The sequence below is a fragment of the Centropristis striata genome, chromosome 8, assembly GCF_030273125.1.
Source record: "Centropristis striata isolate RG_2023a ecotype Rhode Island chromosome 8, C.striata_1.0, whole genome shotgun sequence".
In the NCBI taxonomy this organism is placed as follows: domain Eukaryota; kingdom Metazoa; phylum Chordata; class Actinopteri; order Perciformes; family Serranidae; genus Centropristis; species Centropristis striata.
Genome location: NC_081524.1, coordinates 38,322,323 through 38,349,995, shown reverse-complemented (window position 1 = coordinate 38,349,995; position 27,673 = coordinate 38,322,323). Strand labels below are relative to the sequence as shown.

Below are 27,673 nucleotides of genomic sequence, written 5' to 3'. Positions count from 1 at the left end.
GATGTTTCCCCAGGACCAGTATCGATTCTGCTATGACCTTGTCCTGGAGTACTTGGACTGCTTTGAAGGTAGATAGCAACCAAATGTTTACGCTATCCCATCTGCTGGAGATTCGATTTACGGCCACCCAGTGACCCCTCTACTCTCATGTTTGGACCTACGGACATGGCATTGAAAGGACTGCAAACGATAGGAGACGATAAAAAAAACATGGTCAAGGTTCTTACTTTAACCTTTAATGTACAGCTGTGTTCCTCCTTGTTGGTGATGTTTATCTCTTTTGATATTTTTTGTGCTTTTCTTGGTCCTCTTTGCCTCCGGACTATAGAGCTCTTTTGTTCCGAGGGTTTCTGTAGCAGTAAAACAAGATTCTGAGCTACAAAAAAACGGACCTGTCTGTGCTGAACGGGGTCACCTTGGCTGTGTTTCATCGTTTCATTCAAACGGCGAAGGGAAACCGGATGAAATTCCAGAGTTACAGCAGAATTATCTCCACGTGGAAGCGTTTTCTTCTCTCTCTCAAGAGCTACAGCAGTCCACTGTGGTTGTGGCATGACTTATCTACCATACCATAAACTGCCTTATTCTCTGATGATAGGACAGATTTATTCAAATCACTGAATAAAAACACAGAAGGTTGTCATACTGGTGTACAAAAACAAAAGAGATTTGAACAAGAGACCTACAGCATTAGGATAGACCGGCCCAGTCCTCAACAGTATTGATGCAGAAACTGTACAGTAGTGCAACGTGTTGTATTTTTGCCATAATGTTTGTGCTGGATTACCATGTGTGCTATAGGTGGACGTTTCCAGGGACCACCGCACTGGGCCTGGTGCCACCGCTGAAGATTCCTGTCTCATTACTGTCACAGTGCCAATCCCATTGACTGACTTGAATCCTCTCTTTACTTTGCTCTACTGCTTCATCTTGATATATGCCTACAGACATACAGTACGTACTGTATCAGCTAATGTTCTCGCTCCAAAAGTGATTGTTTGTATTTTATACCCAGCGGGGGGAAGATAAAAACAGGAGCGGGAAAAGGAAAAACTGTTAGAAATGTACTGACATGCCATCGTGGTGGTGTGAAAAATGATGTTCCATTAATGCTGTGGTGAAGTGTCTAAACCAGTGCTGCGTTACAGGTTTCAATCTGTCTGTGACACCTTTTACTCCTTTTGGTTGTACTGTAAACTGTCTCAGCAAGCGAAAAACCAGTTTGAATTTTATCGTAACCCTTTCGGGGAGGGGTTTGGACACTTTTGACATGGTATTAGTTGTTGTTCCTAGTGGTGTAACATAAATAAATATATATAAATAATAAAAAAGGGCATTAACATTGTGCAGAGGGAAGAAAAATGATACTTTGCATCACTGCTAGTGGTAAAAAAAATATCTAAAAATGGTATTTTAAACAGGAGGAATAGAAAGTAACTGATTGCCCAGAGACCCCGCTGTTTAAATATCAGTGACCTGATCGACAAAATAAATTTTTTACCTAACAGCCAAAGTCTCTTGGAGACCACTAACAGTTAATGACTGAACCAATTTAACAAAGTCTGGCAGGCTGGCATGTGTGAAACACATAATGATCCGAGTCAGCCTCTTAAATTACCCATTTCTTAACATTTTGTTCCAGGAGCAAGAAAATAACTATTCTACACTCCATTATTTCCCTTTAAAAAATATGTTATGTGCAACCATATCTCCTGCAAGTGCAGGTTTTCATGGAGGGCATGAAGGTTTTACTGCAGGGCCTGCTCTAATAAACAAGGAGAGAGACCTTAAAGCCCACAGAAATGGAGAAATGGCAGCTAGGCGAACTCTGCTGCTGGTTTTTGCAGCTTACAGTCTGGTTCAGGTGGCGAGAAGATGCGCCAGAAGATGTGAGGAATCAGACAAAACATGGACAACACCGGCCTCCTATAGGTTCACTAGTAGAGCAGCTTGTTGATGATGAGGATGAAGAATGAGGAAGCTACATTGTAGCCAGCGATCTGACCCAGAATCACTGGGAGGAAGTGCCTGGACACTTTTTCTGGAAGGTGGAAGGAATATGTACATACAGATGTATATTATGTTATGTGAATACTCTGTGAATAATATACTATATGTTTGCCGAGAGTAAAGACGTACAGTAAGTAACCACTACATAACCACGAAGGTGAATGTGCTGTAAATGACCATTTTGTGAGTTTATTGCCAGAACTTTTAACAGCCGAGTATGAACCGAGTCTCCCTGAGTGTTCATCCCACAGCTCTGAGTAAAACAGGTCTGTCCAAGCATGTGTGATCCATCGTCTGCTTTGTGTTTCATTTAGTTCATTTCAGAATATTCCGATCCACTTTCCGATCGTTTCTTTCGACCGCTGTGTTTTTCAGCAGCCACGACTGTGTGAGCGTATTGTATTTTTGCCATTCCAAAGCTTTTTATTATTATGACGGCTCTCTGAGCGACTGGGAGAACTGTTGATTTCACTTGTGTGTCTCTGTATGAAGCGATGGTACATTACAGCAGCAATTCTCAACCTTGGGGTCAGGACCCCAATTGGGGTCGTGAGATGATTTCTGGGGGTCGCCAAATCATTTTGGGAGTCAGCTCTGTCTCCACTGTGTTAAAGTGTTCATGTGTTAATGTGTTTTTGGTCACTTAATGTCTTTTTTTGGTCATTTTGTGGGTTTTTTTGTGTCTTTTTTTGATCATTTTGTGGTCAATTTGTCTTTTTTTTGGTCATTTTGTGTCTTTTTTGGTCATTTTGTGTCTTTCCTGGTCATTTTGTGTCTTTTTTGATCATTTTGTGTCTTTTTTTGATCATTTTGTGTCTTTTTTTGATCATTTTGTGTCTTTTTTTTGATCATTTTGTGGTCCATTTGTGTCTTTTTTGGTCATTTTGTTTCCTTTTTTGGTCCTTTTCTGTCTTTTCTGGTCATTTTGTGTCTTTTTTGGTCATTTTGTTTCCCTTTTTTGGTCATTTTGTGTCTTTTCTGGTCATTTTGTGTCTTTTTGGGGTCATTTTGTGTCTTTTTTTGGTCATTTTGTGTCTTTTTTTGATCATTTTGTGGTCATTTTGTTTCCTTTTTTGGTCATTTTCTGTCTTTTCTGGTCATTTTGTGTCTTCTTTGGTCATTTTGTTTCTTTTTTGGGGGATCTGAACTGTGCGTGTGAGATTCTGAGACAACATGCATGTTAAATTGGGGGTCGCGACTCCAAAAGGTTGAGAACTACTGCATTACATGACCGTTGTATTTGTGTTGGGGGGGAGGTGTGTATTTAAAGGCAGAGATAGAGGAGACGGATGTATTTTAAAGGTTTTGTTCTGAGGAATAACAGCGATCAACAATAAAAAAAAAAAAACAAGGGGGGAAGAGACGTGTTGTTGTCAACTTATCATTGGGTGTTCTGTCAAAAATGCATGCACAGCTGAAAATGTCTGTGTGGTTTTATGATTGGCTTGTCAGCAAAGGCTGAAAGCTGGACATGGACTTCCTGTCTACAAGCCTCTGACCCTCCTGCGGTTTCTCATACGGATGTGGTCTTTTAGCAGTTCCCCACACCGAACCATTTGATCTCTCCCCTCTTTTAAATCTCTCACCTTATTTCTTTCCCTTTCCCCTTTTTCATCCCCCCCTCCCTCCTTCTCTCACCTCCCCCATTCTCAACTCCTCTGCCATTACTTTCATTTCTGCCTCTCATCCGTCTCCATCTCTCTCGCTTTGCTGTTCTGCCCAGAGTAAGGTGACTCCAGACCACAGACTTCCTCTCTCACCCACGGCTATGATGAATAATGCAGCAGCCCTGCAAACTGATCCAGTGTTTAGCACAGGGACAAGCCAGATTAATTAGAGGACAAGACCCCCTACTGTTGGGTTAAGGACAATGTAGGCCATATGGATTCTCCTTTAGATTGTTTCCAGATTGATCACCTTTAAAAAAAACAAGCTTTCACTGTAATAAATTACTCTGTAGTCCTTTCATTTTACTTAATATATTTGATAAAATGTATTAAATATAAATGCGTTCTTGATTGTGAGGCAGTTGTTCTCAACCTTTGAGCTTCAAGCCAGAGACTCCTTGGAAAGTAACAACTTGATACTTTGGGATTTGTCAGAAAAGACATAAAATTACCCAAAAAAGAATCAAATTGACCACAAAATGATCAAAAAAGACACAAAATGACCAAAAAATCACATAAAATTAAGCAAAAAAGGACTCAAATTGACCCCCAAATGACAAAAAATGACCACAAAAAGACACAAATAGACCAAAAAACACAAAATGACCCAAAAAAGAAACAAAATGACCAAAAAAGAAACAAAATGACCAAAAAAAGACACAAAATGACTAAAAAAATGACACAAAATGACCAAAAAAGGAAACAAAATGACCAAAAAAGACACAAATTCACCACAAAATGATCAAAAAAAGACACAAAATGAACCAAAAAATGACACAAAATGAACCAACATAGAACGAAGTTTGAGATAGAATGTACTTATTTTGATCACATTAAATATAATCTTTATGTGTATGTAATTCTAAATCAAGAGAATTTTGAATGAATCCAACACAATAGAATTAGTCCGTTTTTAATTGACAGGCACTTCCTGTTAAGTTATTAACTCAACTTGTAACGTAGTTAGATTTAATTAATAATGTTGCGTGCAATCTGTTGCCTCAATTTTATTGAGTAGCTATTGTTTATCTTTTTTTACAGTCTTCATATGTGGTAAAGGAGTGCATTGGTAAATTAAATTGTTCTTTGGAAGAGATTTTTCATTTGTCATGGCAGTAAGAAAGAGCTAGAATGCATTATAGATTTAACATGACATATATAAGGAGCTTTTTCACCGAGGCAGGTCATTTACACTTCCCTATTTTAGTCTACAGGATTTTCTCAATTTCCTTTTTCACCCGCAGAAAGGTATTATAACATGAAATCCTTAGCGGCAGGCTCCATCATCCTTTAGTACTTAAATTTGACCGGTGGTGAAAATTAAGAGGTAATTGGAATCTTATCATTTAATTCTGATGGTGTAATGACTGCCATGTGCAAGGTAACTTATCAGGAGCCCAAGATCCAACTGGGACCTGACTTTTCTCTCCGGGCTGGCTGTCTTCTATTCCTTCACTGACAGACTCGATGGATGTCAGACTCTCCTGGTCTCCCTGGTGAGTTTCGCACTAGATCCACTCTCATGTGGTGTTTCTGTAAAACGGTAGTGAGGGCCGACAGCTAGCAGTGTCAGCTGATGTGAGGAAGGAGAGCAAGATATGGCCGAAAAATGGTTTCCAACCTTTTCTGTCTGCACATATCAGTCACATTTATCGGAAAAGACATAAAATTACCCAAAAAAGAATCAAATTGACCAATGTATTTAATGTTTATTAAATAATGATGTTAAAATTATTTATTTTTTTCACTTGTGCACCACAACAAACTTACTTGAGTATTTCCATTTTCTGTAACTTTATACTTCTACTTCACTACATTTAGAGGCAAATATTGTACTTTTCACTCCACTTAATTTAGCTGACAGCTTTAGTTACTTTTCAGGTTGAGATTTAACATAAACAAACATGATTAATTAAAAGTGTTTTTTTTTCTAATTAAATCTTATAACAGTATATTAAGTAGTTAAAATGGGCCATGTCTTTAGAAAAATTAAAGCCCTTACATAAATGCACCAATACAAATAGCCTAATGTAATAATATATTTGGAATAAATATTACAATCTGACTGGGCCCATTCTGCATAACGAGTACTTTTACTTTTGACACTTTAAGTACATTTTGATGCTGATACTTTTGTACTTTTACTTCAGTAAGTTCTGAATGCAGGACTTTTACTCGTAGTGGAGTAATTTCACAGTGTGGTATTCGTACTTTTACTTAAGTAAGAGATCTAAATACTTTTCCCACCACTGCATAAAAGTACCCCAAGTTTGGAATCAATGCTCTAAAAAGTGTGCTCACTTGTTTCCAACTAACAGAGACATGATACAGGCTGTAAATCCTGGAAGGTTTTAGCATCGGTTGAATGTTCTGTTTCAAAGCACAGTGGTGTATCTTAATAAATATTAAACGTTTCTTGTTTCATGCCAAATGCTTTGCTAATAGATACAGATAAAATCCAATATTCTCCTAGAGAATATTGTCACTAAAGCTTTTGCGGGTGACCTTGCCGAAGCCTCAGTCAATAGGAAGAAAGAAGAGATGCATATCCTTTAACATGGCATAGAAATCGTGTGAGAAGCTTTTTGAAAAAGGATGAAAGATCTGAATCAATGTACGCTATGATTTCTTAGAAGCAATACACGTTTGTAAACATACCGCTATTCTCTGAGGAGAAATTCCTCTCTGTCTGTGCATTTTCCTATAATATGCACAAGGTGAAATGTGAACACATGGGCGCACATTATCTCGTCTTACCGTCCTGGTGGTACTCGGCTTCTGCAGAGTGCTGCAGCAGACTAGACAGGTGGCTCCAGCTTTGTGCTCAGCAGAGCGGAGACAGAGCGGAGCTGGCCAGATGGCTCTGTCCACCATGTTTCCTCACTGGGTCCATTGCCACAGTTGGTCTGAGTGGAGCCCTTATCTCAGCAGTGCGCTCTCAGTTCAGTGAAAGTCATGGTTGACATGAACGTGGGGAAGAGAGGGAGCTCCTGATGGTTCCAGCCGGAATCACTCAGGCAAACAAGAAGCCCGGGACAGATAACCAGAATCAGAGGGCACACGAGTGACTCAAGCGTCCCTTTCCTCTTTATCACACTCACCTTTTGCTGTTATGAACCCTGCAGTAGTTTGCTTCCGCCACAGAGACCAGCCACCTTTAACTTAGGATGCTTTGACCTGTATCATTCTGTGGCCTTGAATTCAACAGTTGAATTAAGCCAGTGGAGGGAAACAAAATGGTTGGCATGAAATTGCCACCGTAAAATAAAACAGGGCATAGGGGAGCTGTGAAAACCATCGAAAGCAAAGAATAAAGTTTGGGAAATTATAGTGCTGAAATATCAAGGTTTTACACAGAAAATCTGTCTCTTCATAACATTACAATCTCAGGTGAAGCGGAGAAAAAACCTGTTCCACACCAAGGTTATTATAGTTAACGAAAACTAACGAAATAACGAAAACTAGAATTGAAAAAAACATTTTCGTTAACTGAAATAAAAATAAAAACAAGAGTTTTTAAAACGATAACTAACTGAAACTGTATTTTGTGGTTACAAAACTAACTAAAACCAACTAAAATTATAGTGAAAATATCCTTAATTTTCGTCTTTGTCAACTTTTTTCATACGTAATTCTTTTGGTTGATATTAAATCTATTTCATCTATCTGGTTTTATGACTTAATAAACTTATTGGGGCTGAGATTGATAAGACAAAGGAAACAAAGGAAACATTTATTGTGACCTTATTGAATCTGGCACCCAACAAATACCCCATTACAAAAAAACTAAAACTAACACTAAAACTAATAAAAAACTAAGCATTTTCCAAAAAATAAAACTAATTAAAACTAATGAACTCACTCTATCACACTCACCTTTTGCTGTTATGAACCCTGCAGTAGTTTGCTTCCGCCACGGAGACCAGCCACCTTTAACTTAGGATGCTTTGACCTGTATCATTTTGTGGCCTTGAATTCAACAGTTGAATTAAGCCAGTGGAGGGAAACAAAATGGTTGGAATGAAATTGCCACCGTAAAATAAAACAGGGCATAGGGGAGCTGTGAAATCCATCGAAAGCAAAGAATAAAGTTTGGGAAATTATAGTGCTGAAATATCAAGGTTTTACACGGAAAATCTGTCTCTATATTTTTTCCAGATGAAAAGGACCAGGCAGTTGTGTTTTGAGTGATTTTTTTGTGGCACAAAATGGCTAAGCTGTTTCCTTTGGAAAAGTCTGCAAAATAGGTTTTCAATATGGCCTCCTGGAGGTCATGTGACAAATTAAAGCATTGCTATTGGTTCCCTATACTCTTCCCTCTTTCTTAAAGTATCGCATCACTCAAAAACATGCATTGTAGAAATCGGACAGGCCAAAAATGGGTATGTTGCCTGAGGGCAGCACCGTACCATAGAAGGTTAATATTTGTGTGATCACTCTCACTTGTTTTATTAAAGACATAATTGTATATGATTTGCATTAAACCTGGGGAGGCACTGATCAGAGGGCACACGAGTGACTCAACCGTCCCTTTCCTCTTTATCACACTCACCTTTCACCTCTGCAGTAGTTTGCTGAGACCAGCCACCTTTAACTTAGGATGCTTTGACCTGTATCATTTTGTGGCCTTGGATTCAACAGTTGAATTAAGCCAGTGGAGGGAAACAAAACGGTTGGCATGAAATTGCCACCGTAAAATAAAACAGGGCATAGGGGAGCTGTGAAAACCATCGAAAGCAAAGAATAAAGTTTGGGAAATTATAGTGCTGAAATATCAAGGTTTTACACGGAAAATCTGTCTCTAGCAGCCGTCTCTTGATAACATTACAATCTCAGGTGAAGCGGAGGCTGAAGTTATTTTCCCCCAAGGATAATCTCTCGTTGTTAGTGCACATATAGAGATGTCGAGCCTTGAGGGTTCTGGGGAGAAGCTTGTAAATGATCTTATGTCAACATCAACCATTTCTAGGTTGTGGCAATAAAGCATCTGCAAGCTGGTATTTTTTGGCCTAAAACAGTGATTTAAGTTGATAAAACTTGGAAGTATAAATTATTGACATTTAGGGCAATAATGTAAACTAGGACTGCAAGCAGTACTGAACGGGATCGAGCAGAGTGGAGCCGTCGGGGGAGGCGCCATCGGACGCGGCGCTGTGGGCTCAGTCCTTATGCATACCAAATTGCATCTCTCCTACTACTGTGCTCGTGGTAGGTGTAAAACATGTAACTTCCTGTTGCCAGCAGGGGGCGCTATGACTGTGTGTCAATATTGACATGTGGGTGTGTTCAGGGTTGGACCCTAATCACGTGTGTGAAATTTGGGACAGATGGCACAATGTATGGTCAAGTTATACAGTTTCGTGTGTTATGGCGAGACGCCATATTTTGCCGCCATGCCACGCCCACATAGTGTGACCGTCGGTAAAGATTTATACAACTTTTGATCCCGAAGGCCTTGTGATGGTACTGACCAAGTTTGAAGTCAATTGGGTAAAATCTGTAGGAGGAGTTCGTTAAAGTATGCAACCTGGAAATGGACAAAAACAGTAGGAAACGCCATTTTCGATCCAAGATGGCCGACTTCCTGTACATTTTTGGGCATGGGTTCTTGAGACTTTTTGGTGCGTCTTGCCATGATACATGTATGTACCAAATTTCGTGTCTCTACGACATTCCTGTGCGAGGGGCTGAATTTTCTTGACTTTCAAGGGGGCACTGTTGAGTCATTTTGCCACGCCCATTCCCGGGACCACTAGAATATGTAAATTTCAGCGGAGATTTATGTATATTCCAAAAATGGTGAGTTTTTGAATATGATAAAGGCCCCAAAAAGGCGATTTTAATTCCGGAATAATAATAAACGGACCAATTACAATAGGGTCCTTGCACCGTTAGTACTCGGTCCCTAATTAGCAGAACAAAGGAAGCCAGTTGTCTGCTCAAAAACAAGTTAGTGAGTTGCTGTTACTTATATCTTTAAGTTGGGGTTCACAACAAGGGACAATAGTTCTGATAACTCTTATTTCTTTGTTGTGAAATGCGGGAAAGCGGTGAAATTCGGTCATTAGCGAAAGCTAGCGGCTAACTGATGCTAGCGGCGCTGCTTGTTACAGCTACAAGAGTAGCCATTAGCGTATCAAAGAATAAAGTTTGGGAAATTATAGTGCTGAAATATCAAGGTTTTACATGGAAAATCTGTCTCTAGCAGCCGTCTCTTGATAACATTACAATCTCAGGTGAAGCGGAGGCTGAAGTTATTTTCCCCCAAGGATAATCTCTCGTTGTTAGTGCACATATAGAGATGTCGAGCCTTGAGGGTTCTGGGGAGAAGCTTGTAAATGATCTTATGTCAACATCAACCATTTCTAGGTTGTGGCAATAAAGCATCTGCAAGCTGCCATAAATTTGAGAGATGGGCTTATCAAAAGGTCAGGCCTTTGAGGGACTGGCTTAGCAACTGGATTTATCCGTCGGTTTATTTAGAGCAGAAAAATGGGGCTTCAAGCGTCGACTAACATCAATCATACTTCATTGTGATCCTTGACAAAACTTCAACAGGAACAGAAGTGTTTTTGATTTCCTTTATGGGTTGTGAACAAACACTGGGAACATTCTGTGGTCCATAAAGAGAAACCTCACCCTTTATTGCTCAGTCTCAGAATAACAGGTGCTGCATGTAGATCTTTCTAAAAAAAATTGGAAATGAAGTAAGTTGCCTTTCTTTTAGCTGTAAACTCTAATGTTAGAAACAGTAGATAATTATGTCTCCCCACACATCCATGAAGTGTTGATTGCATGCCTTTCTTTTTGATTAAACAAGTTTTGTTTTTTTAAAACTAATAATTCAAAGACAAAACTCTGGGTAGAATTAAACCTGCTATCAACTTTCAAGGCACTCTAAAACATCAAAGCAATGACTTCCTGTCGGATCCTTACAGCAGCTATTCTCAACCTTGGGGTCGGGACCCCAATTGGGGTCGCGAGATGATTTCTGGGGGTCCCCAAATCATTTTGGAAGTCAGCTCTGTCTCCACTGTGTTAAAGTGTTTTTTTTTTGGGTCATTTTGTGTTTTTTAGTCATTTTGTGTCTTTTTTGTCATTTTGTGTCTTTTTTTTCTTGGTCATTTTGTGTCTTTTCTGGTCATTTTGTGTCTTTTTTTGGTCATTTTGTGTCTTTTTGGTCATTTTGTGTCTTTTTTGGTCATTTTGTGTCTTTTTTTAGATCATTTTGTGTCTTTTTTTGTAATTTTGTGTCTTTTTTTTTTGTAATTTTGTGTCTTTTCTGGGTCATTTTGTGTCTTTTTTTTGTCATTTTGTGCCTTTTTTAGATCATTTTGTGGTCAATTTGTGTCTTTTTAGGTCATTTTGTTTCCTTTTTTTTGTAATTTTGTGTCTTTTTTGGTCAATTTGTGTCTTTGTGTGGTAATTTTTTGTCATTTTGTGGTCAATTTGAGTCGTTTTTTGCTTAATTTAATGCTTTTTGCTTAATTTTATGTAATTTTTTGATCATTTTGTGGTCAATTTGATTCTTTTTGGGGTAATTTTGAGCGGGGGTCGCGGACAACATGCATGTTAAATTGGGGTTCGCGACTCAAAAAGGTTGAGAACTACTGCTTTATAGTGTTCATTTTCCAGCTTCTTTGTTTCATCCACCTCCTCCCTTTTGTCTTTATCTCCTTTATTCTTCCCGTCTTTTTTCCCCTTTTTCTCCCCCAGCACTTGTTGAAATAAATGCAGCCACTGGAGGACAGTTGTGCTACTGATAGTACTACATTAACCTCGGGGAGAACAACAGACGTCCTCCACTCCCTCATCTCTCTTCCACACCAGACGCCCCCGAGTGCAGGATGCTGTAACCCCAGTCCTCCGCCTGACGTCCCTGGAGCCCGGCGTCCTCCGGTTCATGCAGCCCTCTAGCTGCAACCTATCTTCCCTCTGCCATGGCTGAGTAATGTTACGCTAGTTGAGAAAACACTTCTCTGCATCCTCAATGAAAACGTGGCTGCTCCTTCTCAACACTTTGTCTTTCACACTCATGTAGTGTCGTTTACAATGTCCTCTTTTTATTTAGCACCTCCATTTGTGTTCAATAGTCACACTGTTAACCCTTTATGGTACGCATGGTAGGTAGAACTAGACATTTTTTTGTGTGCAGAATAACAGTTTTAATGCCATCATTAAATTTTTTTTTTTTTTAAATCGCAAGTTGAATTTCTTTGCTAATTTATTTTGCAAAAATTGAAAAAAACATAGTAGCCTACAACATTTTCTACAAGTGTTACCAATATTGGAAAGATAGATAGATAGATAGATAGATAGATAGATAGATAGATAGATAGATAGATAGATAGATAGATAGATAGATAGATAGATAGATAGATATACAAACGGTTGCACATTATGCTGGATTATTTTTGTTTTCAGACACAGTCCTCAGTTAATTGTGGTTTCATTGTCATTGTGATATGTTTGGAAGAGATTGATTAACAAAGTTCTGAGAATATATACACTTCATCTGTCAAGAATAAATCACATTGTCACATTTTACGGAAAGAGGTAAAAAAATAAATAAAAAGCTTCACTGAATATGTGTTACATCACTGCTTGTCGTTTATGGTTTACCCATTGTGCTGGGAGCAGTAAAACTTAATGTTTGTTACAGATTCTGGTTAGTGCAAAATGTTAATGTTTTGCTGAGATTTTAATTGGGACATGGATACAATAAAGTGTTTTGTTTGTTTTTTTTAAATTAAAAAAACAACAACACTATTTTGGAGCTTAGATTTCTGTCTATGATACACGTTGCAAATTTTGAGATTTTATAAATATGTTGTTCAAATATATCTGGTTGGTGGAGACCAAACAGAGCTAAAAGAGAATACAGATACATGACTCCCATCAGCTGATTAGAAAACTGTATGTAGATTGCATGTCTTTATAAGGTGATAACAAGTCAAAATGCACAAAAAGATGCTGTCAAAGGTGACAAAACCCACCTGTCGACACCTCTGATGTTCACGAATCAACACTTTAAATCTGGTTTGTTAAATACAGAATCTATAGTGTGAAAACAATGTGTTGCTCCCTTAGTGCGTATCAGCTATGTACTATTTCTTAGCCGAGAGCAACTTGGGAACCTCACGGTGATACCACAACTTCCGTTCAGAAGTCCTTAAGTTAGCGCTAAGCTAAGCTAATCAGCTAACCAGTTGCTGGCTTTAGCTTCATATTGACAGAACTAAGAATGGAAGAACTCCCTGCAAGAAAGCGGAAAAATGTTTCTCCCAAAATTTCAAACTATCGCTGTTACTATTTATTTATTTATTTTGCATCATATTCTCTTTCACATTTTTATATATATAATGTTTATATAATTAGGGACCGAGCATTGAAGGTGCTAGGACCCTATTGTAATTGGTCCTTCTATTATAACGGCAAATGAATCGCCTTTTTGAGGCCTTTATCATATTCAAAAACTCACCAAACTCGCCACAAAATTCAATCGTGTCGAAAATTTACGTATTTTATTGCTTTCGGCAATGGGCGTGGCAAAATGACCTACTAGCGCCCCCTAGAATTCAGCCCCTCATACAGGTTTTTCGTACATACATGAAATTTGGTACATACGTGTATCATGGGAATACGCACCAAAAAGTCTCAAGAAGCCATACCCAAAAACGTACAGGAAGTCGGCCATCTTGGATCGAATACGGAATATTCGCCATTTTCAGGTCCCATACTTTAACAAACTCCTCCTACAGATTTTACCCGATCAACTTCAAACTTGGTCAGTACCATCATAAGGCCTTTGGGATCAAAAGTTATTGAAAGCTTTACCGACGGTCACACTATGTGACAGAGAAGCCATACCCAAAAACGTACAGGAAGTCGGCCATCTTGGATCAAATACGGAATATTCGCCATTTTCAGGTCGCATACTTTAACAAACTCCTCCTACAGATTTTACCCGATCAACTTCAAACTTGGTCAGTACCATCATAAGGCCTTTGGGATCAAAAGTTATTGAAAGCTTTACCGACGGTCACACTATGTGGCCGTGACATGGCGGCAAAATATGCTGTCTCGCCATAACACACGAGACTCTATAACTTGACCATACATTGTCCAATCTGTCCCAAATTTCTCACACATGATGAGGGGCCAGCCCTGAACACACCCACGTGTCAATATTGACACACAGTCATAGCGCCCCCTGCTGGCAACAGCAAGTAACATGTTTTACACCTAGCCCTCGGTCCTGTTCAGTCCTGCTTGCAGACCTAGTTTTGTTTATTCCTTATGCATCTGCTCATTCTAGGCAACTGAACAAACATGCATCTGATTGTTCCTACTTCTGCACGACAGACAGTTTTTTTACTTTTACCTATTGGCCTGTAGGTCAGCGAAACAGTAAATTGGTGTCTGGGTTTTCAAGTCTTGTCTCTTGCCTCGAGAGAGCAACTGTCAGTGTCATGTTCTGGTCTTTCACTACCTTCAGATGTAATTAGAGGGAGGAAAGAACTCTTTCTCTTCATCTCTCTCTGTGGCTCTTCCATTTAATACTCAGTCTGGACCACAGAGGACTGGAGATTATGCTGTCATGTCATGTAGGCCAGACCCTCGGATCTACACGCATGCAGATATGAACTCTTTAATATTTCATTCCACAGGTCGTCTGTACTGGAAGAATTCCTCCTTACGAAAGAAAAAAAAAAGACTGCTGTCAGACAGGATAACAACAGAATAATTCATGGCCCTGTTTGACTGTCGCGCTACATTTTTTTTCTTTGCAGCCTTTTATCAAGTTCACTCCTGCTTCCAATCTTCCTCTCTTTTGTACTTTTTTATGTCTCCTCACCTTTTTCCCACCGTCTGTTTCTGTTTCCCTTTTTATAAACAGCCTCTCTTGCTCTTTGTCACTCTTACATCCCTATTTTTTGTCCCTTTTTTTATTTTCTCCCATTGTATTCTACCAGTTCTGTGTCAGGTGAGAGAACTGGTGGATGTGGGAGTCTGACAGCTGCTTGACTTGAGATCTTGCTGCCCCGTCGTCAGCTGTCTGCTCTGCGGCGTGACCGGGGTGACGGGGTCATGGCTTGCCTTGCAGATACATGTTTTTGATGTTGTTGTGTCACTCACAGTGGAAAGAACAGCATCCCCAGTGGAGGCCGCCTTCACACTACAACCCACTCTGCACCTGTCGCAACATCACAGTAGATTTTAACAGCGTTGCAGAGTTGTCCCATTTAGCATCAACAATATGGAAAAATCATTCTAGTAGCAGGGATGTGCATGATTAGTCCACGAGAGGATTAGTTGCTCACTAATCGGTGACCTTAAAGTTAGACCCTTCTGGCATGATATCTGTTCCACTTTAACCAAGATCACAGGAATAAATGTTCCAGTGGACCCTGAACTGTGATTATTGGGGAACTTTACAAGTATTCGCCGCTCTTTGAACAATGCACAGCTCAAATTTATTGAAGTTGCACTGTGTGTGGCTAAGAAGTGCATTGCAGCATCATGGAAATCTGACTCTCCTCTTCTTATTGATAGGTGGTCTGTTGAGATGAATAGTTGTATCCCTCTGGAAAAAAATCACCTATTGTCTCAGAAAACGATATAACACCTTTCTGAAAATTTGGCAGCCATATTTAGACCATAACGGTACATCTCTTACACCAATTGCTTAATGTAATCGTTTGTATTGACCTTGAACACTGACTTTTTTGTGTGTGTTTTTTTGTTTTGTTTGTTAGATTGGGGGGCTTTGTTATGTCTCTATACTGTTGGTATATTGTATGTGTATATGTTTATATTTGTACACATTACAAGTATAAAACTGAAAATAAAATATTAAAAAAAAAAACTAATCGGTGGCCAGCAGGGGGCGACTCCAGTGGTTGCAAAAAGAAATCTGTTTGTATGTCAATAGGTGATGTGCACCTGTAAATTATGGTTCAATTTCCATTCCATTGGCACTAAGTGCTAAATAACAATAGATAGATTGCTACCACAGTGCAGTACACTGTAACAAGTTGCTGTAAGAAAACAGCCAAATTGTGACAGTAACATACTGTTTTCCATTAAAAAGGTATTATACTGTAGAAAACAATGCATTCTGGGCAATATTTGTAGGTAGCTTGCCGTTTCCCATAAAATATATGCTATATATATCTATGATATGATATGTGATATATATCTATGAGTCTCTTCTTGTTCACATTTTAATGGCTGTATTTTATTTAACTAACTCATTCAGTATGTGGTTTATTAAAATTACTGAGGTTACAGTGAAGACATCGCTTAATTAATTCGTAGTAATTGGCTTTCAGACAGTAATATGCTCTATTTACAAATAATGACTGCATTGTATATATTGCAACTAGCTTCAGCACTATACTGTGTTTTAGTCTACTGTAAAAATCAATGAAATGCAGGATTTTACTGTAATTCAGTATGTGGTTTTATCACAGTAATATACTGTAAAGTAGATAACAGTAGAGGAACTGTAAAATTAACAATAGAATGCTGCAACCCTGCTGCCAGTATTTTACTGTTAATTTACAAGACAATTGTTTTCAGTGCAGAAAATATCAGACTTACATGATCAGGAGCTTTTTAAAACTTTGTTTTTTTATATTATTTTATGTTTTTAAAAAGAGTATAGGCCCTTGTTTCCAAATATTTTACCAAAATAATGTATTTCCTTGTTGTACCACTGAGGGTATTGACCAGCCTTTGTTGGAAACTTGCAAATAAACAACCCATTATTATGGACCAAAGAATATGGTTTCCAATTGGATGAGATTGCACACATTTTTTCTTTGCAATGGCACCAATTTATTTGTTTTTAAGATTTTTTCTGGGTTCTTTTTCAGCTTTATTTGGTGTTAGTAGGAAGTGAAAGAGCTCCAAGCCGGATTCAAACAAAGCAAAGCCTTCTAAATTTTTAATTCTACTAATATTTTTATATAAAATTATTATTTCAGGAAAAATACACTAACCTCTGGTTTATGAATACTTCTATTCTAACATTAGATGAAAATTGACTTCAATTGACGTGATCGACTCTGGCTTGCCGCTCTTTGTCCGCTAGTAGTTCTCCCCGTGTCAGTGTGGGTTTTCTTCAGGTCCTCCTGTCTTCTCCTAAAGTCCGAAGACATACAGTTTAGGTTTAATTGTCTCTAAATTGTCTGTAGGTGTGAATGAGAGAGTGAATGGTTTTTCTGTCTCTATGTGTCAGCCCTGAGTTCGGCTAAGTGGTTAAGGATAATGGATGGATCCTTTCACAGTGTGTTCTCAGTTCTGCAAAGTATTCAGTGTTCGAATGGACGAAGAGACACTGAAAAAGAGTTGCACCAAGCAAGCTAGCATCATTCTGGCTCACCATCCATTCTGTTCATGCACTGGTTGCAAAAAATTAATATGGCAATGATCCAAATCCTGAATCCTGAATCCTGAACTCTAGGCTTCAAAGCCAGAGTTCACAAACCGTTGGGTGACATCATTTTATATTTTTACAGTCTATGGTTTAACCGTGAAGATTAAATGATTTGACTTTTAGACTACTTATCTTCTGAGTTTAACCCATAAGAACCCACGGTGACATGGGTGTAACAAACAGTTTAGTGACTTCTCCAAAATGTGGCTGTGACTGGAAACAGAAATCTAAAAAAGTAGCTAATTTCAAAAAGCTTATTTTTTGTTACAATTTTTTGTTTAAACCCATTTAACAATTCTAATTTGTTAATAGGGTGTCCTTTATTGCATTTAACCCTATTAGGGTTTGTTGTTTATTTTTATTATTGATTTATTATTACTTTTTTACAAATCTGAAAAATAATTTGTTGTGAAACAGCACTATTAACCCATTGAGGCCTAAAACGCCTGTAAAACCTCTGGGCGATTTTAAAATAACCCCCTAAAACCTGAAGTTTTTCTGGAAATTCAACAATTCAACAACAATTCTACTAAATAATAGATTTTTCAGCCTCTGTAGCAGATAGAAATTAAATTCAAAAAGTATTTGAGAGCTTATACAAATACTTCAAAACGACGTAAACGCTTTCCAGGCTTCAATGGGTTAATGTCACAATTTTAGAAAAAGACAAATTTGTGTTTCTGTAAGCAGAAAAGGTGTCGAGTTTATTTATATAAAAATAAGAAATATAATAAAAATAAACACCATAAACACCCAATGTGACATATATGTTACATCACAGATCTTTGACATTTAGGGGTAGAATAAAAATGAAAAAATACCATCAGAAATGTGTGCTTTGTGGTCCACTGGTCCACTATCCTTCAAGGATAAATAGGTCTTGGTTCTTATGGGTTAAACTATTATTTAAACAGCAGTGAAATGAGACATGAGGAACATCCTTCACTGGCACTGGAACAGACTTTTGTGTTGTTTTGTATTGTTCGTAGAGCTGCTGCGTCACTTTTAACTTTCAGTGTAAAGCGGTTGAAGAGTGAGGACAACATGCACTCACAAAAACAGACAAGGAAAGTCACACTCTCCTAGGTGTGAATAAAAAGTCGACTTCAACTTTATGCTAAAGCATTGTTATTTAAAGAGCTCAGTGATGCATCGTGGCATCCCGACCCGCGTTTGATGTTAATCTGCTGGAATGAGTGAAAAAATAGGAAAACATTGAACCGTGGTGCATACTGCATTGAGCCTGACATGTGTCTCCATATGGGCAGAGACTGTCATGTTAGGAATGGCTAAATGCATGTTTACATTATGAATGGAAGAATTGCTTCGTATGCAATGTTCTTACCATTTTCTCTTGTTCTTGGGCATTACATTTACTCAAAAAGAAAGTGTCATATCTGGAGGTCAGTGGGAATTTATTTAGTGTTAGAAAAATTGCATGAGGAAACCTTGAAAATTCATAATCTGTCACCAACAGAAAAATTCTCACCATTTTTCTGCGCATTCTTTGACAGGGAAATGAAGAGCTGGAGACGTCCAAGTTTCTCAGTTTAACATAGTTTTATTACAATACGTCAAAAAATGTGCACTTTACAGAGATTCTCCGGGTTCAAAAACTCTCCATGTCCCTGAATACAAACAGACGTGTTTCAGTTTGTGAAGTCTGAACTACGACTCTCTCCCTGAACCCATTAAAATACTAACATTTGTTTACAAAACATGCTGGTCGATTTCTTGCAGGAAGTTCCGCCTTCAACAAAAACCTGCCTTGTTATGTCTTACATAACATGGTGGCTTTTAACACCACGTAGAGTGTTGATTTTATGTTGATTTTATGATTTTTTTGTTTTTATTGTATTCATGCATATTTTATTTTGTGCGGGCAGTACATTTTACATTTTATTTTATTTATTTTTATCCCATTTTTAATTTACTTTATCTTATTGCATCTTATTGATCTGTTGTTTACTACATCTCTTTGTATTGTGTTATGTATTTATTGTTTGTGCAGCACTTTGGAAACCTTGTGTTTGCTAAAATTGTGCTATATAAATAAATAAAGGGGATTGGAAAGATAGTATGTCTAACAGAGCCAAAGGATTTTCACTGTCTCACATAGATTCTAAAAGTCTAAAAGATATGAAACAGACAATGAAATATATGTAGTCAAAGTTTCTAAACCAAAATTAACACACAAACATAATCATTGTATCAAAATCATATTGCCTGATTTAATATAAATGCATAGAGATATTTACCAAGGCTGACCTGATAGTCATGCACAGAGTCAGACACCAGGAAGTCAAACAACAGAGAAGCAGAAATCAAGCATAAAATCATTTACAAATATAGAAAATAATCAATTATTTTAACATTAGTACTAGTCTGTCTTTGTTGCAGCTCTGCTCTAGTCAGCTGGCTGTAATCGTCTCTCCAATGGGCTGCTTCAGATGCAGATTAAATACACACAGACAAATGAGGAGGTTCACTCCACACAAACGCATTGAATCGTGTTAGACAACAGTGGCAGAGGAACAGGGCAGCTCCCTGTGTGTCTCTCCGTCTTTCTCGCACATGAATGCCTATCTGCAGCTCCTGCTGTGGGCCAACTGGGTTCAGCTCCTGTCCGCTGACAGGGCGAAAGTCTCATGTTCAGTGGTTTTGACTGGCCGGGGCTTTCATATGCTGATTGGTTACTCCAACCTGCTTCTACCTTGTCAAAGGTGTTGACAACATCGGCCACCGGATGTGAGAGATTTCAGTATGTGGAGAGTTTTGAGTGTGTTTTTTTGGTCATTTTGTGTCTTTTTTTGATCATTTTGTGGTCAATTTGTGTATTTTTTTGGTCATTTTGTTTCATTTTTTGGTAATTTTGTGTCTTTTTTTGTAATTTTTTTTCTTTTTTTTGTCATTTTGTGTCTTTTTTTTTGTCATTTTGTGTCTTTTTTTTGTCATTTTGTGTCTTTTTTGGTCATTTTGTGGTCAATTTGTGTCTTTTTTTGGTCATTTTGTTTCATTTTTTGGTAATTTTGTGTCTTTTTTTAGTCATTTTGTGTCTTTTTTTGTAATTTTTTTTCTTTTTTGGGTCATTTTGTGTCTTTTTTGGTCATTGTTTGTCTTTTTTGATCATTTTGTGGTCAATTTGTGTCTTTTTTTGGTCATTTTGTTTCCTTTTTTGATCATTTTGTTTGCCTATCTGCAGCTCCTGCTGTGGGCCAACTGGGTTCAGCTCCTGTCCGCTGACAGGCCGAAAGTCTCATGTTCAGTGGTTTTGACTGGCCGGGGCTTTAATATGCTGATTGGTTACTCCAACCTGCTTCTACCTTGTCAAAGGTGTTGACAACATCGGCCACCGGATGTGAGAGATTGTTCGCTTTCAGTATGTGGAGAGACTGAGTGATGAAAAAAAGGCTAAATTTAAATAGCGGGTTGTGTGAGGACAAGACTCTCAGCCTGACTATGGCTCATCTCCCACCAGACATGCACCATTAGGGGTGAAACAACAGGGGCTCTCGTCTGAACTACCAAGAACAAATGTTAACTCCAAGAGTTTGGACCATTAAGAAGTTGTCACATTGAATTCAAATGATATTAATCTGTATGCATAAAGGTTCTAATGATGTTTTGCATTGTGGCTTCCCTCTCTTGTCGCTCATCGTGCCGTGGAGTGCCTTGATGGGAGGCTAATTTATTATCTTTATAATATTGATGATAGCAGAGACTGTGGTTAGGATATATTGTTGAGTGCTGAACAGTGGCGGTTCAAATTAATAATAAAATGATCAATTTGTAAAGATGAGAGATGGAACAATTCTCACCTATTTTTTGTTCAAACAATATCTCATTGTACACAAAAGGAACCCAGAATGTATTGTATGTAATTGTATAATAGTTTAACTCCATTGAGTGTTATAGGGCTATTTTGTCAATTTTTGAATCCTTTTCATGTCTTTACGTGTCTTTGTAAGTCATTTTGTGTCTTTATTTGGTAATTTTTTGTCTGTTGTTGTGTCTTTTCTATTTATTTTGTGTCTTTTTTATTTATTTTGTGTCTTTTTTGTCATTGGTGTCATTTATGTGTCTTTTTTGTGTCTGTTTTAGTTATTTTGTGTCTGTTTTAGTTATTTTGTGTCTTTTTTTGGTAATTTTTTGTCTGTTGTTGTGTCTTTTTCATTTATTTTGTGTCTTTTTTTGTCACTGGTGTCATTTATGTGTCTTTTTTGTGTCTGTTTTAGTTATTTTGTGTCTTTTTTTTTGTCATTTTGTGTCTTTTTTATGGTCATTTTTATGTCTTCTGTGGTTTTTTTTTGTTATTCTGTCTTCTCATTTTGTGTCTTTTTTGGTCATTTTTCAAGACATTCAAAGATTTTGAATCTTCTTTCTGTCTGATTCAAACTTAAAAGAGATCAACATGAACTTTCTCTCAGGTTAAGGTGTAAATTGAATAGTACACCTTTATCCTTGTGTCAAGCTGAGAGAGTGAAACACTCCCCTGTCTATTTAATTTACCATCCTGGAGCTCTGTAACACCTGTGTAATTAACTGTGCAACTTGACAACAGCACACACTCAAACCCCCTGTAGTTCTCACACATAACAGCATTAATTTCTTTTCTGCACACAGATCCAGAAACAGTAACACAAGCTTAATACTTACTATGCATGCACACATACACGTGCAGGCTTCTTTTACCAGATATAGCAAAAAGAGGAGACATACAATATATTAAAATTAGGATTTTCTGTTGACGCAACAGTTTCTGTGGACCTGGGCTCACTTTTAGTTATTCCTCACCACCTGTTTTTTCTTGTTCTAAATAGTTCAGCGTTTTCTCACCTGCCTCTGAGCTTTCATGGTTCTGGCTCTTGGGCTTTGTGAAAGCTGCTGCTTAGAGATTGTTTGCAGCCGCAGGCACTTCCAGCTCAGTTCCAGGGGAAAGGAAAAGCAATTCCATGCTTCGGCCACAGTGAATCCGTCTCTGTCAGTTCCGCTTCTTGATGCCCTCAAATCACATTCCCCCACCCATCCGCTCTCCCATCAGCCCTTGCTATTCTGTGATCAGGGAGTGAGAGAGCATCAGCCTAGAAGTGAAATGAGGATGCGCTTTACATGCTCCCTTACCATACCATCCTCCTTGATGTCATTCACTTCTGTTCCCTGGCACTTGCAATTTCCCGCTCTGCAATAAAACTCCATACTTCACGCAGGAGTAGTCACAGCCTACAGTTATGATATACCTCTTCCTCTGTCTATCAACCTACATGAGGCTCGTTCTTATTCTGTAATACATATACATGATTTAAACCAGTAGTTCTCAACCATTTTGAGTCGCGACCCCCAATTTAACATGCATGTTGTCCGCGACCCCCGCTCAACCAAAAAAGACACAAAATGATAGAAAAAAACTAAAATACTTAAAAAATAAACATAATGACCAAAAAAAGACACAGAATTACCCAAAAAATGACACTAAATTACTAAAAAAGACACTAAATTATTTAAAAAAGACACAAAATTACCTAAAAAAGACACAGAACTACCAGAAAAGACATAAAATGGCACAAAATTACCAAAAAGACACAAAATGACCAAAAAAGGGAAACAAATGTCCAAAAAAGACACAGATTGACCACAAAATTATCAAAAAAAGACACATAATGACCAAAAAAGACACAAAATGACCACAAAATTATCAAAAAAAGACACATAATGACCAAAAAAGACACACAAAATGAAATTCTGGAAAAGTCCCATGTTGCATTGCAACACTCCCACATGTATTCTGATGCATTTCATTGGCCAAGAGACCAAAAATAGGTGGAAAAAACTACAAATACTACAAAACGACGTATCCGATTTCCCGGCTTTAATGGGTGAAGTACGTCAACATCTTTGTTTTTTTAAACCGTTTTTTGAAATGTTCAAATAAACTTTCAAAAACACAGTGAAAGGGTCAAAGTTCTGAGAAAACACAGCAAACAAGTTCACTGCTGTTTAGATGTACACAGTGTTGTGCAATATGCTTTGTTTTGCTTCACAAAGGTAACCATATCCAAATCATAAGCTTTTTATCATCTATTTTACTCTAAATGGGACCATTATTTACAAAGTTATCATCATATTGTCTTGAAGAAGATTTGAAACTAGCGATTGATTGATAATGTTGCCAAGAGAATGTTTTCTGAGGTAATGAATCAAGTGAGAAGGAATAAGAATAGCTGCCAAATGGATATTTCGCATACAAAACCTATTTAAGTTGTTACATTTTGCAATGATAAATAATACATACCGCAGAAGCCTGTAAAATGTACATTTTCGTCTGCCATGTTTGCGGAAAACCAAAATTAACATTGAGTTTAGGTTTCGTGCCTGTATTTTAGGAGATGAGCAACTTTTGGAGCTTTTTGCCAGGATTCTGTTTTTCAAAACTATTAATACTTTGACACTTTATATAACAGATGATGTATGAATAGCACTCTCTTTACAAGTACAAGTATCAGTTTTATGAAGTCAACACTCAGGTCGTTTCTCACAGAAGGCTTTGAGCTGCAGTCATTTCACAAATCTGTCAGTTAACCCGTGTCAAAGCAAACGTATAGATGTGAACTCTTACAGTAGTTGAGCACCTGCAAGTTTAGCATTTTGCATTTCCTTATATTATTTTGGTTCGAAAAAAAGGGAGTAGGCTGAAGTATAAAATACTTATCTAGGCCTCTCCCCTGATACTCAACACTTCAAAAATAAGAACTAACACTTTATGTCAAATAAATATGTATTATTATTATGGCCTCGGGGCAATCGCACCGAGCACTGGTCCCATACAGCAATAGCAGCCCTACTGTTATACTGTGGATTTCTTCTTATTCCTCTTGCGGACGCAATTTCGTCCCGCTACTAGTCCTACAACTTAAAGAGTTGCAGGACAAATTATATATCAAAACGTGCAGTTTGATCGGGATCGGTGTGCTACTACTTTTCTCTACAGTATATGAATTTTTCACGACGTAAGTCGCGAAAAACTGCTCAAAATTTTGCATTGAAATGAATGGGATGGCTGACAAAAAATGAGCGAAGAAACGTCTACTTCTCCAGCATAATTTCACCTAGAGACTCCATTTAAACTTTAAACAGTAGACACAAGTCTTGTGTATTGGTGTATTAATCCTCGTTTCGATAGGTCATATAGTTTTTTATCAATCCCTGTTCAATGACCATGATCATTTTTGGAGAAATTCTGAGATTATAATGGGTGTGTATTGCACGGAATGTTCGTGTCACAGTGTGTGATGTCATCGCTCAGAGTGTAGAGGGAGAGAAAAAACTGTCAAAAAATAAATTTTAAAACTGCGCTCCAGGCTGCAAATTCCACTCTACAGACATAATTTATACATAGAAACGTAGGAAAATTTGTCTTCTCACTCACAATCCTCTGGTAAAGCTGTCAGAGTTATAGTTTGGGCGTAAGACGCATAGATGCGCCACCAACACGCACCAACAGCCTCATTGGGTCCCATATTAAAAACGCAGGAAGATTTCTGAGCTGTCTGACATTTAACAGTTTTTTTAGATCGCTCTAACAAAGCTATTTTTTAATTTTTCTTAAAAAAAACATATGTAGACGTTCAGGAAGAACTCAGGATGCTCAAAGTGAAGTCGGATCAATGATAGGTATTATGGTTTTGCCAAAAATGCTTTCTGTTCGAGGCCAGAAATTCACCAGTCCACCTCTGCTGTCTCTGTGCCGGAACAGGTGTCAGTTAATTCTGTTGATTGCTTTGATCTGATTGCCTTTGATCTTTGATGTGATTACAGTTACAGATACACACACACACACATGCGCTTAAGTGCGCACACTCCTCACACATGCATACACATGCTTCAAACACAGGCACACACACACGTAACTTTATGTGATTTTAATTACACACACATACACACACACACACACACACACACACAGGTAACTTCACACACACATTTCGAGGTTAAAGGGCATAGTTTGAAATCTCTGAAGAATCTCATCATAGTGTACACACACCGGCAGTAGCCCCCGTGGCCCTTTCAGAATTTCCCCAGAGGAAATTTTCTAGTTATTATTATTATCATTATTTATTTACTTATTTTCTTATTAGTCAACCATAGTATATCAAACAACTTAGATCTGAGAATTTCTATTACTCTATTACTAAAAAACAACAACAAACAAATCAAAACACTGAAGGCAGTTACAAGAACGTCCTCATCCAGCTTGCGAGCTGTACTTTTTTAGCATATCATTTTTCATGAGCCTTTTTAACTTAACAATTGTTTAAGCATCCTAACTACCAGAATTGATTGCTGTGCAATACATCTTCATCCCTGTATCGGGAGAAATTCAAACTTGTCGTGTAAAAGTTTTACATCCCACTCATTTTTACCCTCAAACTTATGCATTTTATCACCACTCCTTCGCCTGGTGACTAAAGTGGTTGCTTTGCCTTTGTAGAAAACAGTGACACATAATTTTTGAAAGTGATGAAGGCACACAGAATGATTGATGGCAGCATATTGGATGGGAAAATAACGTTCTGGACCGTTAATTTTACCGAGTCAAGGAAGCAGCCTCAGACTGTCAACACAGGAAATGAGTAGGATTTATCTCTGGCCTAGTGTCTGGGTAGCTCTCATGCACTGGATGCATTTAAAGAGGACCACAGTGATGGCTTCCTAAAGGTTGTGTAGTACACAGCGAACAAGCTTTAAGACAAACAGAGACATTGAGAGACGACATCATTATTGCTGTTGTTGGCAGTGGAAGCGAATATAAACTCATGTTAAGGTCAATTTTGTATTTTCCACCAAAACAACACAGGACAGTACAAGCAATTTGGTAATTTTGTGTCTATTTTTGGTAATTTTGTGTCTTTTTTGGTAATTCTATGTCTTATTTGGTAATTTTGTGTCTTTTTTTTGGTAATTCTGTGTCTTTTTTGGTAATTCTGTGTCTTATTTGGTAATTTTGTGTCTTTTTTTGGTAATTTTGTGTCTTTTTTTGGTAATTCTGTGTCTTTTTGGTAATTCTGTGACTTTTTTTGGTAATTTTGTGTCTTTTTTTGGTAATTCTGTGTCTTATTTGGTAATTTTGTGTCTTTTTTTGTAATTCTGTGTCTTATTGGTAATTTTGTGTCTTTTTTTGGTAATTTTGTGTATTTTTTGGTAATTCTGTGTCTTTTTTGGTAATTCTGTGTCTTTTTTGGTAATTTTGTGTCTTTTTTTGGTAATTCTGTGTCTTATTTGGTAATTTTGTGTCTTTTTTTGGTAATTCTGTGTCTTTTTTTTGTTGGTAATTCTGTGTCTTATTTGGTAATTTTGTGTCTTTTTTGGTAATTTTGTGTCTTTTTTTGGTAATTCTATGTCTTATTTGGTAATTTTGTGTCTTTTTTTTGGTAATTCTGTGTCTTATTTGGCAATTTTGTGTCTTTTTTGGTAATTCTGTGTCTTTTTTTGTTGGTAATTCTGTGTCTTATTTGGTAATTTTGTGTCTTTTTTGGTAATTTTGTGTCTTTTTTTGGTAATTTTGTGTCTTTTTTGGTAATTTTGTGTCTTATTTGGTAATTTTGTGTCTTTTTTTGGTAATTTTGTGTCTTTTTTTGGTAATTTTGTGTCTTTTTTCGGTAATTCTGTGTCTTATTTGGTAATTTTGTGTCTTTTTTTGGTAATTTTGTGTCTTTTTTGGTAATTCTGTGTCTTTTTTTGGTAATTCTGTGTCTTTTTTTGGTAATTCTATGTCTTATTTGGTAATTGTGTGTCTTTTTTTGGTAATTCTGTGTCTTATTTGGTAATTCTGTGTCTTTTTTGGTAATTCTGTGTCTTTTTTTGGTAATTCTGTGTCTTATTTGGTAATTTTGTGTCTTTTTGTTGGTAATTCTGTGTCTTATTTGGTAATTTTGTGTCTTTTTTTGGTAATTTTGTGTCTTATTTGGTAATTCTGTGTCTTTTTTTGGTAATTCTGTGTCTTTTTTTGGTAATTCTATGTCTTATTTGGTAATTGTGTGTCTTTTTTTGGTAATTCTGTGTCTTATTTGGTAATTCTGTGTCTTTTTTGGTAATTCTGTGTCTTTTTTTGGTAATTCTGTGTCTTATTTGGTAATTTTGTGTCTTTTTGTTGGTAATTCTGTGTCTTATTTGGTAATTTTGTGTCTTTTTGTTGGTAATTCTGTGTCTTATTTGGTAATTCTGTGTCTTTTTTGATAATTTTGTGTCTTTTTTGGTAATTCTGTGTCTTTTTTTGGTAATTCTGTGTTTTTTTTGGGTAATTCTTTGTCTTATTTGGTAATTTTGTGTCTTTTTTTGGTAATTCTGTGTCTTTTTTGGTAATTTTGTGTCTTTTTTTGGGTAATTCTGTGTCTTTTTTAATAATTTTGTGTCTTTTTGGGGTAATTCTGCTTCTTTTCTTAAATAATTTTGGACCGTTAATTTTACCGAGTCAAGGAAGCAGCCTCAGACTGTCAACACAGGAAATGAGTAGGATTTATCTCTGGCCTAGTGTCTGGGTAGCTCTCATGCACTGGAT

General features: G+C 37.3%; 2 protein-coding genes across 3 annotated transcripts in view; one reads left to right on the top strand and one right to left on the bottom strand.

Moving 5' to 3' along the window:
* ptprub (protein tyrosine phosphatase receptor type Ub) overlaps positions 1-2,289 on the top strand; it is a 297,634-nt gene extending 295,345 nt beyond the window's left edge. For both annotated transcript variants that reach the window (XM_059338459.1, XM_059338458.1), the window contains one exon: positions 14-2,289. In XM_059338459.1, the coding sequence (XP_059194442.1) occupies positions 14-76 (63 nt within the window). In that variant the 3' untranslated portion in view covers positions 77-2,289. The remainder of the gene's footprint in view (positions 1-13) is intronic.
* Positions 1-27,673, bottom strand: part of LOC131975753 (trypsin-3) — a 641,927-nt gene that overhangs the window by 441,029 nt on the left and 173,225 nt on the right. The window lies entirely within an intron of this gene.